Source organism: Rhinichthys klamathensis, unplaced genomic scaffold (genome assembly GCF_029890125.1).
Source record: "Rhinichthys klamathensis goyatoka isolate OS25496 unplaced genomic scaffold, OSU_Roscu_1.1 h1tg000003l_1, whole genome shotgun sequence".
NCBI classification, from domain to species: domain Eukaryota; kingdom Metazoa; phylum Chordata; class Actinopteri; order Cypriniformes; family Leuciscidae; genus Rhinichthys; species Rhinichthys klamathensis.
In genome coordinates this window covers 5,276,964-5,301,117 of record NW_026606556.1, presented here as the reverse complement: position 1 = coordinate 5,301,117, position 24,154 = coordinate 5,276,964, and the positions used below count along the sequence as shown (strand labels likewise).

The 24,154-nt window shown below is 38.8% G+C and overlaps 2 protein-coding genes across 4 annotated transcripts in view; one reads left to right on the top strand and one right to left on the bottom strand.

Annotated features, from left to right (window-relative positions):
- dlk2 (delta-like 2 homolog (Drosophila)) overlaps positions 1–14,480 on the top strand; it is a 37,526-nt gene extending 23,046 nt beyond the window's left edge. For 2 of the 3 annotated variants that reach the window (XM_056249988.1, XM_056249987.1), the window contains exons 3-6: positions 7,717–7,798; positions 7,905–8,035; positions 8,114–8,258; positions 13,367–14,480. In XM_056249988.1, the coding sequence (XP_056105963.1) occupies positions 7,717–7,798; positions 7,905–8,035; positions 8,114–8,258; positions 13,367–14,105 (1,097 nt within the window). In that variant the 3' untranslated portion in view covers positions 14,106–14,480. The remainder of the gene's footprint in view (positions 1–7,716; positions 7,799–7,904; positions 8,036–8,113; positions 8,259–13,366) is intronic. The other variant, XM_056249990.1, reaches the window with a different exon arrangement.
- Positions 14,481–17,723: 3,243 nt separating this feature from the next.
- dnph1 (2'-deoxynucleoside 5'-phosphate N-hydrolase 1) lies at positions 17,724–24,014 on the bottom strand. The gene is made up of 4 exons (XM_056250067.1): positions 23,837–24,014; positions 23,655–23,726; positions 22,533–22,643; positions 17,724–17,993 (listed from the first exon to the last, which is right to left on the bottom strand). Exons 1-4 carry the CDS (start codon positions 23,970–23,972, stop codon positions 17,875–17,877), a joined length of 438 nt encoding a protein of 145 aa, XP_056106042.1. The 5' UTR covers positions 23,973–24,014; the 3' UTR covers positions 17,724–17,874.
- Between the last annotated feature and the right edge of the window lie 140 nt (positions 24,015–24,154).

Sequence of the window (24,154 nt, the reverse complement as noted above, 5' to 3'; positions counted from 1 at the left end):
TCCATTCCACTTGAGGTCTGAACTTGCATGCTTTGCTCCTAAGCAAATAACACAGAGCATTTGTCCATTGCCAGGAGTAATAAAATATGGACATGGGGGGACACATCTCTTAAATTGTTTGCTTGGCATTTTTTCTTCACTCATATGACACAAAGACAAATTTTCTCCTGCCTGAATGAGCTCCTGATAAGCAACACTGTGAACCTGATTTCACCAAGTAAAACATGTTTCTGGTAGGGATGCACGATGATATCGGGACAACATCGGTATCGGCCGATAAAAGCTTAAAAAGACCATCATTGGCATCGGCCGATATGAATATTTCTGCCGATGAGCCTTGCCGATAGGGTGGCGTGTTTCCTATGCGCACGTGACGGCCGTGAATGAAGCATGAGCGCCAGCAACTTAAACTTCCAACTAGGGGTGTGCGTCTCACGGTTTTTGATCGTGGACGATTAAAATGTCTCCACGATCTGCTTTTGAAGAAAAATCATAGTATCATGCATTCTACCAGTTCAATTCTGGCGCCTTCATCTCAACATACTGTACAATTCACATCACATTCCATGTAAAGGCAGAGGTAGAGATACACTCACGGGACACTGCAATTCACAAAAGTTCATTATTTGCATGTGCGTCAAAGTCTTGCTAGTTAAACATGTCATTCACGTGCTGATGCGCTGTTCTAACATGCGCTTTTCTGAGCGCGCACACCCGACGCTCACAGGAACTAAAGCCTGTCACAGCGCCTGCATACTGGACTAATCTTTCGAGTCTTATTGCGCTGATACTGTCAAATACACACACGGTTTACATAAACAAAGTAGGTTATGTCTAAAGTGAAAGCAAACAGAGAAAACCTGCTTGTCAAATGCGTGTATATTAGACGCGTCGCGTGCAGTTCTTAAAGAGACAGTATAATATGCTGCCGCTTGTCCTTAAAGAGATACTGCACCCAGAAATAAAAATTCTGTCATTATTTACTCACTCTAATGTTGTTCCAAACCTGTATTCATTTCTTTCTTGTGCTTAAATATACTATGGAAGTCACTGAAGTACAGCAACTGTTTGGTTAGCCACATTCTTCCAAATATCTTTTATTTTCAACAGAAGAAAGAAACTTGAGAGAGTAAATGATGACAATTTAAATTTTGGGGAGAACTATCCCTTTAATGTTAATTAACAACAAAACACAGAGGAAATCACTCACTGCTCTTGACTGAGAACTTTAATAAGCTTTTTTTGCACTTAAAAAATATATATTGGTATCGGTATCGGGCAAAATTAGTTTGAAAATATCGGCATATCGAATATCGGCCAAAATCCAATATCGTGCATCCCAAGTTTCTGGATCAACATCTTTGTTGATTCTGAAACAACATTCCAATCAACCAATCAGATTTGAGGGACAAGTTTACAGTTTATGTCAAGTTTAGTCTTACAGCCGAGGTTAGGTGATTCTACATCAGTGTTATTCACCTATCATTTCTCTCTTTTTGGAACATGTTGTGGGTAGGGTTAGGGTTAGAACTAACTATTCAAATAGAAATGTTGTTGCAGGATCAAATGTTGATCCAGGAACATGTCGTACATTCGGTAACGTTAGGCAGTTTTGAACTTATGCTGTATAATATTTGATAATCACTTTATTTTACATTTGCATAAGCAATCTTCTATCACTTGTTCCTGCTGCTTCTTCACCTGTGTTTTGATCTGTAGATTATGTACTATTTCAGAAGATAAGTAATAGCACTCCCTACCGTACAACAGTGAAAACATGGTTAGCGACAAAATGCAGACAATGGTGGGGAAAGTGTAGATTTGAAGTAAATTCCTGTGTACACTACCAGTGGACTATACACAAAAATTCAGATACTCAAAATTAGGAACGTATCTGTTTTCTTTAAGTTTATAAGACAGTATGTAAGACTATGTGAAAAGTATTTAATAGGCAACTCAATGAAAAGAATAAACAACTACAACAAGCCAAGTATACTTACTTAATTATACTTTTGAGTATATCTCAATCAAAAGATTGAGTACAAGTACAGGCCAAATATACTTAGACCTTTCTGTCAGTATAAGTCAAGTTTACTTAAGTGCAATTTTAAGTATACTTCTGAAAAGCACATAAAAAGTAGACAGAGTAGCCTATACTTTCTTATTTTTAGATTAAAAGAAGTATACTAATAGAACACTTAAATAACCTTCTTTTTCGTAAGGGTTGGCAAAATCATGAAGACAAAAAAAACACAAGACTTTACGGACACAATCACACTGCTTTTACACAGCTAACAGAAGTGGCTTTGTAAGACAAAAAAAAGTTTGCATGCGCCCTATTTATACTCTCGTGCACTCTGTGTTTATACTATTTATACTGCGTTGGCCAATGATATTAGTGTGAAGTTATCCACTCCATAGCAAAATCTTTGGCCAGTTGTTCTTTCAAAATGTTTGGTTTTTAATATCATGAGTGTTGCCCACAATATATATTTAAAAAAAATTACATTAACACTACTTGTAACATTAGCCTTAACATTAGGCCTTTACATTTCTGTTACAACCATAATGAAGAGATATCAGAGTTTGAGGTTCATATTAGGGGTTATGTGAAAGGGTGGTCCTTGATGATTACCTTTTTCTAAAAAATTGTTCGTTTTTCTATGATTCAAATACATTTATACAAAATAGCCCCGTTGTAAAATAGTTCAGTTTTTCCGTGAGATCGGGTTGGCAAAATCATGCAAATCTGCTTCCTTTCCACACCAATTACATACCCTGGTGATATGGAAATTTAAATATTAGAAATTTCTCAAAAACATACTATTTTTCAGTTACCGGTATATATATTAAATAAATACAGTCCAAAAAAAATTCTAAGCAAATTAGATTATTGACCTAGAAATAGGTAGCCAATGTAGCCAATAATTTTATAGCTTAAAAATATTTTTTGATCATCAAAATAACATAATTAAAAGTTTTTTCCTTAAAATAGCTTGAATGTAATTCGACACCCTTGCCTCATTTACTATAAGCGGTTCTATGAATATGCAAATGAGCCCCGCCTCCACTCACTCACACCAGGGGCACGTTCAAGTTCAAAGCAGTGCGCAACGTTTTGCTACAGTCTCCGGGTTGAACGTCATGTTTCCTGGAAACGGCGTGCACCGGTGTGCAACGGGGTTTGATATGCGTTTTCTCTTGTTTGGTGGGTGTGTCAGAACCGCAGTCCAATCAGCAGCAACATGTATATAAAGCACGCGGTATTAAAGTGAACGCGCACAATGGGTTCAAGGAAAGTCATTTACAAATGTGTTCGATGCAGCTCGGTATACGCAACAACTGAGGATATTAGAAGACATGTTTGTCGTAAGTTTTATTGTCAAAATATAGGATAGCAACATAATGATGTAGTTGTTTATATGTTTAGCTTCATTGCAAGTGTATGACATTTGGTATAATAAACGATGATAATTAAGTGCTTTTCTTAAAGATGAGAAAGAAAATACAGGGTATTAAACCAGTATGAACTACAAATAAAGTCAGTATGTGAGGCTAAATAGATGTGCTTTAGTCTGAATTAGGTAAGATGTGCTTCCATTTCAGTTTCCACAAATCCCTTCACTCGACTGGGATGTTCTCTTGTGTTCTGGGCGGCAAGTGCAGTAACTGTAACATCGGGCATATTTTGTAGTTTTAAACACATATTTATACCGACTTCATCAGACTCCGAAAATTCTTCACAAAGAACACGAAGAATGGCCTTCTCAGTTGCCATAGTTGCAACTCTTGCGTCATCACAACAGTGTGTTCAACGCATCACCGTTTCTGTTTAAAAAACGTTGTGCAACGTTTTGTCGGGGCTGAACCACTGATCTATATAGAATGACTGGATAGCTCATGACATCATAAACAGTGAAGCCACCGCGCCGCCATATTGGTATTCCCTAGTGAGCTCACGCGTTCTATTGAATCAATAGGAAATTGTATGATTTGACTGAGAAAACATTGCATAACGAGACACCGTCTTTAAATCTAAAGTCTCCCTGAACAGTCTTACCACGCAAACATCCTAAGCATTTAAATGGGTATTTGTTTAAAGTCGGAAATTATTCCTGCTTACTAAAAATGAAGTATATGTGAATTGTGAACTTAAAATTGAGCTCTTTCTGATTGTGTTTTACAGATAGATCAGTAGTCTGTTCAAGTATTTGATTAGTTAGCAAGAACATGTCCAGGAAATGCATAATACAAATTGTATGGGTTAATGTACACCTGTTTCACCTCTTATTTACCCCTTATTTACACTGCACACGTCTGCGGCGCGTTTACAGCTGCGACACGGCTACCGGAGCTGATCGCGCCCACAAATCGGCAAATCACGTGGAAATGCTCCCGGTGTGAGTTGTAAGAATGTAGGAATAAAACATTGTCGGAGCCATAATGCGCCGCAGATGTGTGCACTGTAAATAAGGGGTTTACACATAGGCCTACTCCGTTTGCAGTGCATATTTTTTACCATACCCATGTCAACAGGTTGGAGCTTTCACTGCACGCGGATGCCCGTCCTGTGCTGTGCGGTGCGTGCAGAGATCGTTTGTGCTGCAGGCGCTGAATTAAAGTGACAGCGCATGGTTCGTGGTCAAACTGAACACGGATTGACATGAAAATATTAAATATATGCATTTAATTAAATTTATAAGAAGTAATGCATTAAATAATAATACGTTTATTGGGTTTAAACTTGAATACGTCTGTGAAAGAATGCATAGTAGGCTATAAACACATTTTAAACAACACGGAAATAGCGACAATTGTGCATATAAATTACTATATATGGGCTTAAAGTACAACCTGTGAGCAGTTTTTCAAGATCCTTTTGTGATCTTCGTTTTACACTTGTTGATGCGCAGCGGGTCATCTTAAAAGTGCCGTCGGAGCTACTATCTCTGTATAACGGCCGTTGGAGCCCTCTGCTGGTAGGGAATCGTAAGATGGCCGCTCGAACACTTCCGGTGGCTTCACTGCCTGGTGGCAGTTTAGAACGTCATGAGCTATCCAGTCATTATATAGATCAGTGGCCTGAACGCAGCCCCGCTCAGAGATCACACGTTGATCTGATTGGTTACAAGGTAGTTTGTGACATCAGAAACACCAGCGATTTCAAACCGCGTCTTTTTTCACAACAGTTTTAAGGAGAAAATACTCAGCAATGGTGTTAACCTATGAATGTGCACATGTTTTTTCTTGAAGCATATTAAAAACACCACATAGACATATAAACAACATTAATAACTTGATTTTCACCACAGGGGGACTTTTAATAATAATAATAATAAATCATTATTTTTAATGTGCTCTTAGTTTTTTGGACCCTGCTTGTGTGTGTGTGTGTGTGTGTGTGTGTGTGTGTGTGTGTGTGTGTGTGTGTGTGTGTGTGTGTAAATTACCTGCAAGCAAGAGGGACAAAATTGCCATTCACCTCATATAAAGCTGTAGAACAAGAATTATTTTGAGAATTGTAAATGTTAAACTAATCCTTCAGCTGTCTATGTTTAAGAGATTACGCTTCATATTGTTGTTTGGGCTGCTCTGTTATCATCAGTTTGTGCTTTTCAGCTGTTGCACTGATAGCACAGGAAAGCCAGGCACGCATTGTTCAAAGCTCTGTGTTTCCAGGAATATAGGCCAGATAACATGGAAAATGCTTCCCATTCCAGCAGCAGTCAATGAATATGAGCTTACACATGTATTGTGTCTGACATACCAGCTCTTATCCGAAATAGTCACACGATTAATTAAGCTTGTCAGATGGGGGATAAGTGTGCACGTGATTTGCATATTAATAATTGTTCAAAACTTCCTGGCTGTAGGGAATAGTTCAGCATGTTTAGTGAAAGGACTATCCCTCGCTTAGGACATGTGATGTCAGAGGTGGTTTGAAGGCATGTAGGGGTTGGGCTCTGGGCGATGGTGAATTCTTGTGATGTTCGGGCAAAGCTCATGCGGGCGGAGACATGAGCACATTCCTCTCCTCCCACCGCACACGCTCCCCTCGTGCCCATCACCGCAGACACACGCGCTCGCTGGCCGTCCCCCAACACACACACACACACACCCTGCACTAACATCCACCGTAGTGCAAAGCCCAATACTGGATTAGCACAGCCAAGAACGCTAAATCACTCAGTCGAGATGGTGATGATGGAGATCAGGGGTGAATCACTTCCTGTACCATATCAAAAAACATTTCATACAAAAGTACACGTGTAGATTATTAACCCTATAAAGTCTACTGTATCATATTTGATAGACAAATTTCTTAGGCCTCTAAATTATCAACATGATCAAAACTTTCTGAAAAAAAAAAAACATGTTGTACACAATCTACTACATGCCTCCTGCCCTATGATTGATATTTTATATGTTTTTAGCAAGTAAAAGGTCTTTTAGTATAATTGTGAAAAAAGGTTGTGGGTCACGTCTTTTTGCTGTGAAATCTCGAATTACTTTTTTATATCGGAAAACAAAAAAGTAACTTTCATAATGTTAGAAATATTTCACGTTGAACACTTTTTTTTTATAGAAAAATTAAGCTAAAATGTGAGTCTCAAATACGATCTATCGGGCTTTTGAGGAACGTTTATTTGTTCATCTCGCAATCATCATTGTATTGGATTGCATTATGTTTCCCCCCATGATAAAAACTACAGAGCGTTGATAATAAGCACTTCATCTTACTAAGACATATTATTGGGAGATATAGAGTGACAACTGACATTTATATGCAGTTTATGTAAGCGTCTGCTGGACTGTTTTAAAGATCTCATTGATTTACATTACAAGATTTACATCAGAATTTCATCTCACTTTTTGACAATATGATTTTAAGCAACTGCACCAAAATGCATATTTTTGTAATTTTGTTTTGTACTTTTTTTTATCATATGTTTAGCTTTAATATACATTTTCATTTCAGGTTTAGTTTAGCACTTCAATGTATACTTATACAGTATTTTAGCTGCCAAGGCAACAATTGTAATTGTTGTTTGTTTTTTTAATCTAATATTTTATTTCATCTTTAATTCCAGTTAACCCAGTTTCCATTCCCATTCCATTCATAGTTTAGTCTAACGCAGTATACGTAATAATAAAAAAAAGATTTAGAGTGAGAAAAGAAAGTTAGTATTAATGGCAACACATGATCCATTAACACTCTTCTACTCTGTATCTATCTTTAAAAAAATTACATATGCTGTGTTAGACTACACTGGCAAGGGTCCCAGCACTTGCATACCAACGCATTCTCATCCCAAGGCGTCATATACTGACGCTTTTGCCAAAGCGTCTACATTAGACGCACATGGCACCCTTTAGCGTCAATATAACACGCTTCGGTTATGGGTAGGTTTAGGTCTGGCGTAGTGTTAGGGTTAGACCACTAGGAGGCGCCATATATCCGCGTCTCATATTGACGCTAAAGGGTGCCATGTGCGTTGGATATAGAGCGTCAGTATATGACGCCTTGGGATGAGAACGGGCTGCCTGTTGTTAGTTTAATTGCTTCTATGCTCTTCTCATTTGTAAGTTGCTTTGGATAAAAGTGTCTGCTAAATGATTAAATGTAAATGTACACAAAAATACGTTTTTAATAGTTTTAGCCAACAAACACTGCTGCATAGTAAGTAAGATCAATAAACATGTCATTTTCCTCAGTAGAAACATCTCCAACGCCCTCAGCCAGTAACTGCACGTGTGAGCTTGGCCACGGAAAGTGTGCTGAGAACGGCGACTGCAGGTGAGTCGACTCTTGAGGGGGGGTTATGTGTATATTTGACCTGTGCTGCTAGCTTCAGCAGACTGTGAACAGATGAACAGTATTTACCTCTCGTCTCGTGTGTCAGGTGTGACCCGGGGTGGGGTGGCCCGCGCTGTGACGACTGCGTGCGCATGCCCGGGTGTGTTCACGGCTCCTGTCATCAGCCCTGGCAGTGCACCTGCGTGGACGGGTGGGGGGGCAGATTCTGTGACAAAGGTGAATCATCATTATTCATGAGCTTAAGAGTTAGACGCATTAACAGACTGACATGACAACAGCTACTTGTCTCCGCAGATATCTACGTGTGCTCTAGAGAACAGCCGTGTCAGAACGGGGCGACCTGCGTCTTGAGTGAGTCGGGGGATTATAACTGCTTATGTCCTGAAGGCTTACACGGGCGGGACTGTGAGCTGAAAACTGGGCCTTGCCAAAAGACAAAGTGAGTGTTTTATATATATATATATATATATATATATATATATATATATATATATATATATATATATATATATATATATATATATATAACCACAATTTATCCAGACACCTTCAACATTACTCACATTATCACAGTTTATTCGCTGTAGTTTAGAAAATGGTAATAAAATATGACAAGAACTCTCATATTTTACTGGTTTTGTCCATCCTTCTGTTAGACTGTCTCACAAATGAATTAGGTTAAATAGCTGTCAGCTGTTCAATTTAACTACACAATTAGATAAAACCAGTTCACGTCAACCAATTACCAAGCAATGCTTAATTTTGTTCAGTCTGTGGTGTAAAAAGGTCGCATTAGCAATTAAAGAAAAAACACTTAAGCAAAACATGGTCAGATCTAAGTGTCTGAATGATTTTTGGTCCCTAATTTTTATACATTTTACTGGTAGTCACTGTATGAAGAATTTTTGGGTATAAGATGTCACGGTTTACTTTATTTTGCTCTCCTCACTTACATAAATGTCCTGCTCCCACTAGTAAATAAATACCAATGCCGGTAATTAAATCTGGTGTCTGAATAATATTTGGTTTGACTGTGTGGGTGTATGTGTGTGCATATATGTAAATGCATGCTCGTGTTTTCAGATTGGCGATGATTTTATCGTGCGCACATTTAGTTAAAATCTGTGCATATGCATGTTTTATAAATGTATTTTAAAATAAATGTTTAATCGATTGTGCACATGAATGATGTTGTGGGGACGTGTGCAATGTTTTTGATGTCACCTTGTTAAAGTTTAATATGCAGAGATAACTATAAATACATGCATTGACCAATTCCCCTCAAAAGTAGGATATAAATCCTGTGACTCTTACGCAGAATCAACATATTTGCAGCTCAGCAAGCGAGTCTTTTTGACCACTGCTGCTGATTCATAAGTGCTTTTGATTCACTAAAAAAGAACCGACACATCATTTATATTTACATTATTTGGCACAAGTAACTTACATTGAATTCAAAGTGCCCAGTTGGTCAAATCATGCATTGCCTGGGAATCGAGCCCATGACACAGATGCTGCTGGCGCTATGCTCGACTGTGTGAGCGACAGGAAGGATTATACGCTCAGGAATCGGACTACACTGTTTATGCTGAATGTTTTTAGTGTGTTCACACTTGACGTGTTTTGTTTGATTAAAACGAACCCTGGTGCGATTGCTCTGTTAGGGTGTATTCACACCAGGAAAGTACCGATAGTTCACTTGCTTTGGTCCGGACCAAATATTTTTTTTTTGGTACGGTTCGCTTTCACACTGCTCTTTTTGCAAGTGAACCGAAATTTGTAAACAAAACCACACGTGTGCTAAGGTCGTCCATTCATTGGACAAGGATTCTCAAGTAGGGAAATCAGGAAGTGCAAAAAAGGCTTAACGTAAATTAACGCAGCATCATCCTTATATTGTAACTAATAACTATCGTTACATTATATGAACTGCAAATGCTTTTTTTGCATCTATGCGCGATTAGACTAAAGAGAACACTCTGTATGTGAATGTCCTGATGCACACAACTGCTTTTAAATTCTAGCAAAACTAAATTTATGTTTTTTAATCGATCTCACACTGTATTTGACTGTTCAAAAAGTATCATGACACTAGATGGGTTTGCAATAGAGCAGGTAGATACCTATAAATACTTAGGGGTCTGGTTAGACTGTTCACTCTCTTTCCAGACCCACATCAATCAGCTTCAAGCTAAAATTAAATCTAGGATTGGCTTCTTATTTCGTAATAAAGCCTCCTTTACTTTCCCAGCCAAACTTGCCTTTGTGAAAATGACTGTTCTTCCAATTATTGATTATGGTGATGTTATTTACAGAATCGCTTCAAATTCTCTCCTTAGGAAATTGGATGTTGTATATCATAGTGTCATCCGTTTTGTCACCAATGCTCCATATAACACTCACCACTGCAACCTTTACAGTTTAATCGGCTGGCCCTCATTACATACCCGGCGTCAAAAACATTGGTATCTTTTCATTTATAAATGCTTACTGTGTAACACCCCACCTTATCTACGATCATTAATTTCCAGAGCAATCCCCTCTATGAACCTTCGTTCAAGCAGGTATATCACCCTGGTGGCTGCTAAAGCTCGTACTTCTTTTGGACGCCTCTCCTTCCAGTTCTCTGCTGCTAATGATTGGAATACACTCCAAAAATCTTTGAAACTTGAATCCATTGTCCCGTTAATCACTTTCAAATTACTGTTAGCAAATTTACTGTCGGACCATTGTACATGCTAACCTGATCTGTGTACTTGCTCTACGGATCTGTATATTAATCTTCTTCTATGTTAATTGAGTACTACTCTGTCTTGTAATTATATGTGTAACTTATGTTTTTGTACCTCAACGCTTTTTTGGCCAGGTCGCCATTGTAAATGAGAAAATGTTCTCAATGTGCTCACCTGGTTAAATAAAGGTAAATAATAATAATAATAACACACTCATTCATTCATTCCATTCCAATGACGCACACACGACGCGCAGAAAGACGCGCAACAGATGTAATGTAGTAGGCTACAACAGATCACTTTCCCATAACGCAACTCCGACTACGGAAGCCTGTTAACTCAAAGCCGCAGTGCTTTCTTGCAATTGGGTCGGTTCATGTTCACACCGTAAACGAACCTCTTCAGCTGGGTCTCGGTTCGGTTGTTTGGTCCGCACCCGAGTTCGATTGCTGTATTCACACCTGCCCAAAAGGTCCGCACCAAGGGGGGAAACGAACTAGAGTTCGATTCAATCGAACCAAACAAGGCAGGTGTGAATACACCCTTTGTTTGGTTCATTTGAATAAGTGTGAACGCTGCCGTCAGAACCCTCGTGCCACCAAACAATAATGGGTCTGGGTCTGGGTCTCGGGCCGCTTCCAAGCGAAGCGAACCCTGGTGCGTTTTGAATTAAATATGAACGCATCATGGACCAAATACATGTAAACGAACCAAAAATGGGACATGATGTCACAAGATGCGACTCTACTGTATAAAGGAGAGAATGCTCAAGCAAACCTGTTTTTCCCTCATGTTGCTCATCACAGTTCAGCACATCTGTGTGTGTGTGTGTGTGTGTGACGGAGGGATTCCTGGCGCTGTTTTGACACTTTTACACATTTTATAAGCTCTTCACGAGATCTCAGCTGGTCAAAATACCATCATAGCTACGCACATACAAAGAGCGCATTTATCCCAGGCCAGAACACAGCATTGTTTGGATGTTCCCTCGCAATATACGTAATTAAAAGCCGACCAATCAGGTTGTGAGCATATCCCTATGCCTTTAGGTTCAGTGTTGCCAATGTGAACGCTAAAGCGGACCAGGACTAAATGTTTTTTTTTGTTTTTTTTCTCAGACCAAACAAACCAAGCGAACTGAACTACAGGTGTGAACACACCCTTAATTTACTAATAATAACCGGCTCATAAATGTCATTCTCTCAGGAAGTGGACTTCACTGGTTGCTGTTATGTTCTAGTAGCGGTGTTATATCCACTGTACTTTGCAACGTGGAAGTAAGCTATTTTCTGTGATTTTTAGTTGCTATAGGGAAATAACTAAAATAATAACAAAGTGCAGTAAACAGTAAGTCTATTTGCGCTACAAACCAGTATGTTTATTAAATACGATAATTCATTAAAATATTATGTTGAGAAATACCGGTTTGTAAAATTAAGCAGCATAATAACTGGAAGTGTATGACATCGGAAGCCAGACACATTCAACTTACAAATGTCCACGCCGCTCTTACGTTGTTGTTGTTTTAATGAAAAATATTTAAAAAAATGTTTTGAATATAAATCGGTTCTCAGAAAACAATTGGTGACAATATGAGTGCAGAAATCCCACACTTTATCTTTAAAGAGTAACTAAACCCCTGGTCAGAGCCTGACTCCACCCACTGGCAATATTTGAAAAATGCTGGAAAAGTGGGCGGAGCCCAGCGGAGATAGAGGGGATGAACCATAGACAGTATAAGAAGTGGACAGAGCGATCTCATTGGAACTCAGTTGAGACAGTTGAAGCCCATTTTTAGCGATTTTTGAGCACTTCCGTTCCTGACGCGCAGACTCAAACCGACTCAAACTAAGCTTGATGACGTGAGCAACCTGTCTGACAGACGTTACTCTTCTAGTAGCTGTGCGTGAAAATTGCCAACGTTAATCTTGCAGAGACGGGGAACTTGAGCAAAGAGTTATTTGGCGTGAGTGAGCAGGAGTAAGTATTCCGTTGCTTTTATGGACTCATTATCTATGGGCTTCTCCCTTGACAGGACGTCCCCCTGATTGCCTGCGAGCTTCTCCTCCTGTCTGTACGGTCATTTCTGTACAGCGCGACAGAGAGTCGAGTGGTTATGACGCAATCGTTAGCCTATTTTTACAAAATCTGTTTCTACGGGGCCATAATGTAACATAGAAGGTAATGGAGCACTTTATACATTGCCTTGTTTCTTTAGAAATAAATAATGGACAAATGGAGTCTTTAAACGCCTCAGATGTAAAGTTATTCGCTGTCAAAGTGACGCCAAAATGAATGGGAGTCAATGGAAATGCTAACGCAAGTGAAGTTCTGCTACAAGATGGCGGCACCCGGCCGGCTTCAACTTCCGGTCGATGGATTACCCCCTTGGGATGAACTGATACTCTATCCTGATCGTTTTCAATACTCGCAATTCAGACTCCCGACTCGCTACAGTGGTTTTGACGAAACAAGATGGTTTTTATACTGCCATGGGCGTGGTAGCTCGTACCAAGGGCGTGGTAAGCTGAAACCTGCTTACGTCAGCGCTCACCGCTACCGTCACGAACTACCGCAAACATCCAATAGGAAAATTCAACTGTAGTAGCCACCGTTCAACCTGAAGAGGGCAGCACTCAGACGTTTTTACAAATGTCAAAAAAGTTACTCGAATCAATGAACAGCACTAATAAAGCCCCAGTCTTACAGATCATTAACTAAAAAAAGTTGGTTTAGTGTTTAGTTACCCTTTAAGACATTGTGACAGTAGCACAAAAAATCACAAGCATAAGTGACAGATATTTTCATCCCTCAGGTCCCCCTGCAAGAATGGCGGTCTCTGTGAGGATCTGGGAGGTTTCGCTCCAGAGCTGTCGTGTCGGTGCCTGGCCGGCTTCACCGGGCCGCGCTGCGAGACCAACATGGACGACTGCCTGATGCGCCCCTGTGCCAATGGTGCCACCTGTGTGGATGGCGTGAACCGTTTCTCCTGCCTGTGCCCTGTGGGCTTCACCGGGCGCTTCTGCACCATCAACCTGGACGACTGCGCCGGCCAGCCCTGCCTCAACGGAGGACGCTGCATCGATCGGGTCTCGGCCTTCCAGTGCCTCTGCCCTCCAGGTCACACCGGAAGAACATGCGAGATTCCCGTCTGGGAGTCGGGATCTCAAGCGGTGTCTCCGTTCAAGAGCGAAGAGAGCAAATCTGTTCTGGGAAATCACTCCCATTGGACGACTCCTAACGGGAATGAGAAACGCTTGTTTAAAATCTCCGTGGTGACCCAGCGCGGGGCGGATGGGCTGTCGGAGTCGCAGCTCGTCCTCCTGCTGGTGTTGGGGGGCATGACTTTAGCCGTGGTGGCAGTAACAGCTGGTCTGGTGCTGCGTGGACAGTGCCAGGACCGATCGGCTCGCTGCCAGTGTAGACCAGCTCCCACACACCAGCGCCCGTTCCACCGGTGTCGAACTCACTCTGTGCAACAGGAGTGCAAGATCAGTTTCCTCCAGCCTCCAGCCGAGCTCGAGAAGAAGAGGCTGAACACCGACATCATCTAGACACAGATCGATCTGTGCAGCTGCTCTCGTTGAAGTAAACCACCACTTCTGACCACTCACGAGATAAAGATACTGGTACTGATGGATCTGAGAGTTGGCTGAATGCAGGTGGTTATTATACAGAGCCATTACACAGATATAAAGAACCAATTAGTAGTTGTATTTCAATTATCAATGCCACAAGTGAGGGCATGGACTGATGAGGGAACATTAGCTCAGTTAGAGTCAACATGAAATCAATAATGCTCTTACCTGGTGTTGGAACATTATTCCCAAGATAATGTACGGAGGCCCTAATGGGACGTGGTGGTGGCAAAAAAACATGAGATGGGACGAAAAATAATTCTCTTGCAAAAATTTTGCGTTCCCCCGAGAAACGTTTGTGTTTATGAGAGCGAATGCAAAGTTTCTCGGGGCAACGCGAGGACGCAAAGCATTGCCAAATAATTTTTCATCCAATCTCATATATTTTTTCTTCACCATGTCCCTTTAGGGGCTCCGTAGAAATGTTATATACATGTAATAACAAATGTACTGTAACACATGTAATGTAATAATCCATAAATGTAATATCTTCCTCTGCCTCTGAAAAACGTTCTGGCTGATCTCACCAGGCACTATTGTTGATGGAACCGAGAGGTGTCTTAGTTACGGAAGCGTATTGCATTCACTTGAGGAAAAAAATCTACTCTGTTTTTCTGAATTAACGAGTTAATTATCTCAGAATTACGAGAATTTTTCATGGAAAAAAAAGTTGTTTGTTTTGTTTTTCTATATTAACGAGTGAATTATCTCAGAATTACGAGATAATTTTTCATTGAAAAAAGTTTTTGCTCTGTTTTTCTGAGTTAACGAGTTAATTATCTCAGAATTACAAGATAATTTTTCATTAAAAAAAAAGTTCTTGCTCTGTTTTTCTGAATTAACGAGTGAATTATCTCAGAATTACGAGAATTTTTCATGGAAAAAAAGTTGTTTGTTTTGTTTTTTTATATTAACGAGTGAATTATCTCAGAATTACGAGATAATTTTTAATTGAAAAAAAGTTTTTGCTCTGTTTTTCTGAATTAACGAGTTAATTATCTTAGAATTACGAGAATTTTTCATGGAAAAAAGTTTTCACTCGGTTTTTCTGAATTAATGAGTTAATTATCTCAGAATTACAAGATAATTTTTCATTGAAAAAAAGTTTTTGCTCTGTTTTTCTAAATTAACTAGTTAATTATCTCAGAATTACAAGATATTTTTTCATTAAAAAAAAGTTTTTGCTCTGTTTTTCTGAATTAACGAGTGAATTATCTCAGAATTATGAGATACATTTTTCTTGAAATTTTTTTTTCACTCTGTTTTTATGAATTAACGAGTTACTCATAATTTTGAGATAATTAACTCGTTAATTCAGAATAACAGAGCAAAAACTTTTTTTCCATGAAAAATGATCTTGTAATTCTAAGATAATTAACTCGTTAATTCAGAAAAACAGTCGATTTTTTTCCTCAAGTGAATGCAATACGCTTCCGTACTTAGTGCCATTCTGAGTCTATATTTCATCTTCCAAAAAAATTTCTTTGTATTTTTTTGGTCTTAATTTTTTCCTTCAATAAAAGCAACAAAATTGCTTGCGGTACAAACCTTTACAACCAGAAGCAGATTTATTTTTTATTTTTTTACATTTTACAATAAGGTTAGTTAACATGAAAATTCTTCTTCTTTTAAAATAAAAGCATTTATTAATCTTAATATTCATTACAACAATTACTAATACATTATTAAAATCAAAAGATGTATCTATTAATATTATTTAATGAATCCGAGCTAACATGAACTAACAATGAATGAACAGTTGCATTTTTATCAGCTAACGTTAGAAAAGATTAATAAATATTGTAACAAATGTATTGCTCATTGTTTATGTTAGTTACTGCATTAACTAATGTTAAGTAATGGGACCTTATTGTAAAGTGCTAGCAAAACGTTTAATAAATAAATAATTATTTTAGAGGAAATAAAAAATGTTCATCTTGTTTCGGGGCTTTCGTAATTTTCAGAGACCATTTTAATAATCCGATCAGTGAAAAACTGATAAAATTGAATCTCACCATATCATTTTCTCATTTAATACATTGTGTGTCACATTATGAAGGTAAGGTGGATGCAGATGCTGTTTCATGTTGACTTTAAGGTACACACATCCTGGTCGTGTGTTAAATTAGTGCTGTGTGTGTAATATCTAGCCACATTACTAGAGAAGCTCTTTTAATTGCAGATGTATGTGTACACGTTTTTGCCAAGTGTTCAAATCGTAAGAGTGAGTATATGCTACATTTTATTTTTTGAGAATATGTTTGTTTTATGAACATACTTTTTTAAATGAAAGTGTAAGTTCCCTTTAACATTATTGTGATGCTATTTTAAGCGGTTTAGATAGTTTTATGGGAATGATTTTTGTGATATAAATTCATACATAAACAACAGTATTCTTAAGTGCAAATATAATTTATTTATGTAATTTATTGGTGAAATGTATATTTGTTTTTTATTGTAATGTGCATTTTTATACAAAACTGTGTGTATTAAAGTTTTTAACTGTGTAATAGTTGAACTCCATGTCTACATCACTCTATAAAAACTGTCTTTAAATGCCAGGTGTCATGAATAAATTATGATCAATTATCTTATCTATGCAATTTTCTTATCTATATCTAAGCTAAAAATTACTATTATTTTAATAATAGTCATTATAGTTAATATATACACTACCTTTCAAAAGTTTGGGGTCAGTGAGAATTTTTTTTTTTTTTTTGGAGGAAAGAAATCAATACTTAATTTGATCGAAAGTGACAGTAAAGACATTTATAATGTTACAAAAGATTCTATTTCAAACAAATGCTGTTCTTTTGAACTTCCTATTCATCAAAGAATCCTAAAAAAAAACAAAAAAACTGTACAACTGACAGACCAACAACTGTTTCAACATTGATAATAATAATAAATGTTTCTTGAGCATCAAATCCTCATATTATACTGATTTGTGAAGGATCATTTGACACTGAAGACCCTGACACTGGTGATGCTGAAAATTCAGCTTTGATCACAGGAATAAATTTCACTTTACTATATATTCACACAGAAAACAGCTGATTTACACTGGAATAATATTTAATACTATAACTGATTTTTGTTGTATTTTTAATCAAATAAGCGCAGCCATGGTTAGCAGAAGAGAATTCTTTTAAAAGTATTTAAAATCGTACCGACCCCAAACTTTTGAACAGTAGTGTATATATAATTAAATATATATATATATATATACACATATTTTTTTATTTATAATATATATATATATATATATATATATATATATATATATATTTCAGGTCATTAATGAGCTATGTCGCAAGCCTGGTTATTAACTTATTAATCTTGGTTATAAATTTTTGCTAATGTCCTAAACAAAAGACAACAAGTGACCCCTGGTGGACATTGATCATATGACATATGACCAAAAGTATGAATCTGTCTGGTTATCTCAGTTATTTAATGTTTGTCATATACTAGAAATTACTACAAAACAATTATTTCCATGATCCTATGTAACACCAGTGTTTATTCACATGTACGTAAGAACACAGTGCAATTTACATTTTACAATGTGATGTAAATGCTTATGGCCACCAAAGGAGAACTGTCCTACTGGCTTTCTAAAAGCAGAGGAGCCGCATATAAGAGTTGTGCTTATCTGTTATGATTCGTTGAAATATGCTCATCATCAGTTCTTGTTGATACTATCAAAATATTTCTCCAAAAAGCTCTCGACTTCATCCTCTGTGTAGTCGTGTACATGGAAGAGCGAGTTTGTCGAAGCTCCTCTGATCATGGCAGACAGCACTGGAGGGTGAGAGAAAAGAGGGAAGTAAAATCTGTCAAAACCAGGGTCACACCACCAAAAAATCAACAGAAATTAATAAGAAATAATACACACACACACACAGGGCAAAAAAACAAACAAATTACATAGGCAATGTACATTACATTTGGATTTACATAGGCAAATGTTGGATTTAAAGGGTTAGTTCACTCAAAAATGAAAATGATGTCATTAGTGACTCGCCCTCATGTCGTCCCAAGCCCGTAAGACCTCCGTTCATCTTCAGAACACAGTTTAAGATATTTTAGATTTAGTCTGAGAGCTTTCTGTCCCTCCAGCGGCACTGAACGCGGATCCACAACAGAACCGGAATACACACACACACACACACACACACACACACACCAGACACACGTCAGCAGCGTCTTACGTCAGCAGCGGCACTGAACGCGGATCCACAACAGAACCGGAACGCAATACAATGCTGAATAAAGTCCTAGTTTTTGTTATTTTTGGACCAAAATGTATTTTCGATGCTTCAACACACTCTAACTAGTCTCGCGTAGCCAGACCTTCAGACTGACAGCTGAAGGTCTGGAATTCATAGCAGCTTTCTTTGGCCAAGGCCCGCCCATAAGGCCGTTTGACCGACATGTCAAACAACCAATTACAGTTCGTTTCGTTCAGCGTCACGTTTCGGGGCGTGGAAATGTCCCCACAACAACAGACCTGCGTGCAACAAGTCAGTCAGCATATAGAAAATCAAAGAAGGAGAAGAAAACTTCAAAAGTCTATGCCGTGAACCTCGCATACTTTTGAGAATCCTACGTTTAGCTGATCTTGATAAATGCTCATTGTCACTCATGTAAACACAACAGTTTTTCTTCCGCAATCACACGTCTGCGCTTTGTTTCCTGGCGGACCGAAAATAAACACGACACTCGCGCCCCCCGGAAATCCGATAAAATTCAACCAATCAGATGACGACTTCGACATTCCTGAAGTGTTTCCAGTTAAGTGTACCATATGCATCAGACGTTTAGCCAACGTTCCGTGGGCGTGACGTCTGAGGCTGAGACTACACTCTAACTAACCCACTGATGTCACATGGACTACTTTGATGACGTCTTTATCTCCTTTCTGGACAAGGACAGTATACCGTACATACATTTACAATGGAGGGACAGAAAGCTCTCGGACTAAATCTAAAATATCTTAAACTGTGTTCTGAAGATGAACGGAGGTCTTACGGGCTTGGGACGACATGAGGGCGAGTCATTAATGACATAATTTTCATTTTTGGGTGAACTAACCCTTTAAATAGGCAAACAAAAATGTATGCACCTCTTGATGGAAATAAAGGTTGTGATGTTATTTCCATCAAGAGGTGCATCAATGTTAGCTCAGGATCTTGTATTAACAATGCAAGAGTCCAGCACTCTGTAAAGCCTCCTCCAGCACATCTCAAAAACTTTCAGTGTCTGGACTCAGAAGAGACAATTCATGTGTGAAAATGATTCTTCATGCTTCTCACAGCCATTCTTTCACAATTTGAGCCTGATGAATCTTGACATTGTCATCCTGGAATATGGCCATGATGTGTCTTCATTAGGGGTGTAACGATATTTGAACCGAACCGAAAAACCGCGATACACCACCCACAATACGTATCGCGATACTCTCATGGCGAACCGAACACGCCCCGCCCCCTGCTGCCCCGCCCAGCCCCGGCTCATGGCACCTCATGTGTTATGTGTACACAACGAATAGGGCTGTTGCCTAACCACCATTAACCACGTATAATCGCAATAAGCTCAGTGTTTTGTTACTTTTGATAATAAGCAAGGTGTAATCTTTCAAATTATGTCTATTTGATCACGAAATGCAAACAATAAATGCCGTTTTGGCGCTCTTAGATGTGGCGTGACAGATATCACTGTATGCATGCGGCAGCGCGATCATCTCTTCCTCAGTTACAGAATAAACATGAATGGACACCCAAAGGTATGTTGAAAGATACAGTATACTTACTGAAAGGCATCATAACTCGTGTAAACACTCAATCAGTGTTTCAACAGCGGAAATACGTCAATAAAACGCTTAGTTTTTCACATAGCTTTATATTTACCTCAGGCAAGTCATTCAGTGTCCACAGCTTGCTGGTTTGCTAACTCTTTCACTAAATAAATGCTATATATATTAGCCTATATATTATATTTTACTTAACCTGTTTATTATATCTTAATTATTTAATGTATGTTTAAAATAGTTGTCATGAAAATAACAGCAACTGTGTAAATTATTATATAACAATAACAAATTAGAGTAAAAACATGTTAATGCAAAAATTGGCTTATGTGCAGTTTACATGTTTTCATACAATTTGTTATTTGAGTGTTGATTATTATTACATCATTTAGGCTAAAAGTCTAGGCTCTGTTGTTAAGCTTTAATGTTATAGTAATGTGCAAGTAAGGGCTGTAGTTTACAGCATTAGCAGATAATTTTGTTATCCTTGAGAAACGTTTACTTGTAATTTAATTAATTTAAAGACAAGGACACAATTTGTTCATTAAAGCACTGTTTAATAAAAAATAAAAGCAATTTTAGCTTTGTAAACCCCCACCCCACCGAAATGAACCGAACCGAACCGAGACCTCAAAACCGTGGGACGAACCGAACCGTCAGGTTTGTGTATTGTTACACCCCTAGTCTTCATACATGGTTGTTTAAGAAATGAAAAGCTACACACTCCATCAGTTAGGGTTAGAAGAACTGTTGCCAAACATATAACATGCTAGAAACATAATAATCACTGCAATAATGATTCGCACTGGATTGGTATTACCTGGTGACCTCTAGTCATTTGTAATAATTTCCGAGGTTATCTGTGATCTTAAAGGCACACTGCGGAACTTTTGGCCACTAGTGGCGCTCGACCTGTAACTTTCACGTCTAGCGTCCCTAGAGGCCACAAGCTCCGCAGCAGTGTCGCAAAAGTCAACAAACAGTCAACCGGTCCGCCCATAGACAGTGAGTCAGCTTCCCGTGTCTTTAGATTGTGTGTGCTTGCAGTGTTTGAGGCGGGCAGCCTGGCCGCGCTCGATTCCCTTATAGCAGTCTGCTGAGAGAGAGCGAGCGGCTTAGTGCTAACATGTCTGTGAGTGAATGTGGGCGCGGGACGGCGGGCCGGGCACATTTACTGCACTAAAAACACCGTCGGCCTGAGCTGACTGTAACTTATGTGTGTTGGTTTCGTTTTACAGAAACCGTGGGACATGTTGTGTGTAGTGTTTGTGGGCACTGAGTCGTGGGAACGTTCACTACATTTAATGTACATTTGACATGAGTCGATTTTATTTGTTCGAGCCCTGCACTGTGGCGGGCTGTGTTTGTGTGTAGAAATGAACAATGGGCTGTGGGCATTTTATTACACTCATAACACCATCGGCTGTGGCCGGAATACCAGAAAATACTACACTGCTTATATGATTTATCTGTGTCACCTTGGAAACAGCATTTGTGTGCAGGCAAGCGTTAGCATCGGTCGGGCACCCCTCCTCCTCCTCCTGTAGCTCACGCCAGCGAGCGAACGCTGGACCAATGGTGATCCTCGTCCTGGCTTTTCATTTGTCACTATGCCTTTTACTTTTTTTTAGTGTCCTCTGACAAAACCTTTGCCTTCTTCCTTGTAGCTGTTGGTTCGGCCATGACGAAAACATACAGACGGCAATCAAACGCGAGTTGAGCACTCACGTCAGAATCTGAGGAAGTTGTGGGTGGTGGGGGAAGTGACGTATGCCGTAAAGCGGTCGAATTTTGTAGTTCTTTTTGTGCTCGGGTTCCTACCCGAACCCCGAAGTTACATAGTGCTAGGAAAAGCGATACAGACACCTTCAGGCTTTGGCAGACGTGTCATTCAACCTATTGTAAGTCGATGTACCATCTCAATGGGTTTTGGTAATATATTATAAAGGTTGAAAAGTTCCACAGTGTGCCTTTAATCCCGTGCGAATCGCCCATGTCTGTTATTTTTGTGGGGTTGTATGTACATTTTTCAAGGTTTTTGTTTCCTGTGCGCCTTTTAGTGTTTTAATAGTATTTTGGGTGCTGGGTCATATCGCTATACACCATACAACTATACAATTTGCAGAAAGAGAAAGCTGAAAATCATCAGAAGAGCGAAAACAAAAGGAATGATTAGATGGAGATGAATGACATGTTTAGCAGCATGCGGTAAAGAACATTATTCTGTTTATGATATATCATACAGTTAGACCTATAATAACGACAAGACATTTCCAAGCAATAGCCTATTGACATCATATCCGGGAGATAAGTCAGTAAATTGGAGTAAAACCACAGGCTTCGCTTATCCCGTGCGAATGCGCCACACGAAGGTCCCCAGATAATACTAATCCCATGTGAATGACTCTTCATATCAGCATTGGCCTATTTAAATCCAAACAGCAACTTTTTTATTATGGCCGGGCAGCGCATATATATGTAATAACCGTGTAATCTATTTCTTGAGGAAAGCTGGGAGAATGTGTTAATACCTTTTCCAGATGAAGGCCTGAAGAGACAGAGAACCCTCTTGTTCATTTCCACAGCTCGGCCAAGTTCATAACCCACTCCTAACGACGGCTGTGTCACCTCAGCTACTATCACTGGTTCAGAGAGAGAAGACGGCACTGTAATGAGTCCTGAATAACTGAGACGGGTCCGATACAGCATCGCAGTTCTATCATGACAACTCTCAGAAGAGTTTAGCGGATATGACAATGTTAATGTATTTTGTCTTTGCGTAATAGATCTGCTAAGCTGCTGCTGCTGAGAATAATTATAGGTTTTACTTGATCATCCATCCATTTCTTTTTAGAAAAGTCATGTTAAAATGTGAGTATCGAATATGATCCATCAGGCTTTTGAGGAAGGTTTATTTGTTCATCTGTCAATCATCATTGTTTTGAACTTGCGCATTGTATTATATGTTTTAAAACTACAGAGCTTTAATCATAAAGCTAAGCATTTAAATATAATCTTACTAAGACATACTAAAGGGAGATATAGAGTGATCACTGATATTTATAAGCCTCTTGTGTACGTTTCTGCTGGACTGATAAGATTTGGCCATATAAATGTGTGCAACTGCACCAAATTGCATATTTTTGCCTCTGAATAAAACTAAGGTGTTATTTCCTCGAGTACGACCTCCATATTCTCCTTTATTATACTATATGAGCCACATATGCAAGCTTTTGTAAAATGTAAATATTTTGTCTAAACATTCAATAAACTGCCCCCACCAACAAAAATAAATACATCTGAATATTATTTCATATGTCATCAATCACAATTAAAAAAATATATATTGCTGCACCAGATAACAAAATATCCAAACTTTCATTTGGTGTTTTAGTGATTTTTAGTGGATGCTAAAGTTTGATTTTCTAAGATCACCCAGCAGAGTAACAACATATGTAAGTTAGAGAATCACATTACTTTCATTTTATCATTTGAATTTTCGTGTTGTGAAAATAAATGGCACTTGGATAACGTTAGATTTTTTCGGGCCACTGTTGACTACATTGTTATTATTTGTGTATGTATGAACAACACTTTTTAAAAACAATGAGGAATGTGAAAATGATGAGCACGTCATTATGATCTGATCTCACCATCAGACATCATCAGCCACTCCATATCTCGATCATGAATCGCTTTATCTCCATCCAAAACGGCATCTTCACCTGCATCACGGACACATGTTTACTACATCTATGACTAGTTTCCACACATAGGATCAACCAAACGCTATGAAACCGTTAAATATGATAGAAAGAGAGTATAAGTGAATCACCCTTTTCAGACAGACTGTCATAGCTGACATGCTCTGTTAAAACCTTGCCATACTGCTGTAACTTCTTCACTATTCTCTGGTAAATATTCACGTCCTGTCTCCCTCCTCGGATACTTCCACAAAAGTATATGTTCATACTTTGCAAACGTCTTTATCCCTCGACAATAACACAAGTGTAATTTTCGCGATTACAGCTTTGACGGGAAGTCGAGACTAACAAACTGCAGGTCATTCGTTTCCCGCTCAAACTCACACGTCACGGAGAGGCGCGCGCCACCCGGTGGTCATACTCACACACACACGCTGGGCTTCTTTATT

Bases quoted from the DNA above. Each gene is read 5' to 3' on its own strand.
- dnph1 (XM_056250067.1), bottom strand. From the start codon at position 23,972: ATGAACATATACTTTTGTGGAAGTATCCGAGGAGGGAGACAGGACGTG. The intron at 22,644-23,654 runs GTGAGATCAGAT...TCTCTGAACCAG, and splicing joins GTGGCTGATGATGTCTGATG to TGATAGTAGCTGAGGTGACA. The intron at 17,994-22,532 runs GTATTAACACAT...CTCACCCTCCAG, and splicing joins CAGGCCTTCATCTGGAAAAG to TGCTGTCTGCCATGATCAGA.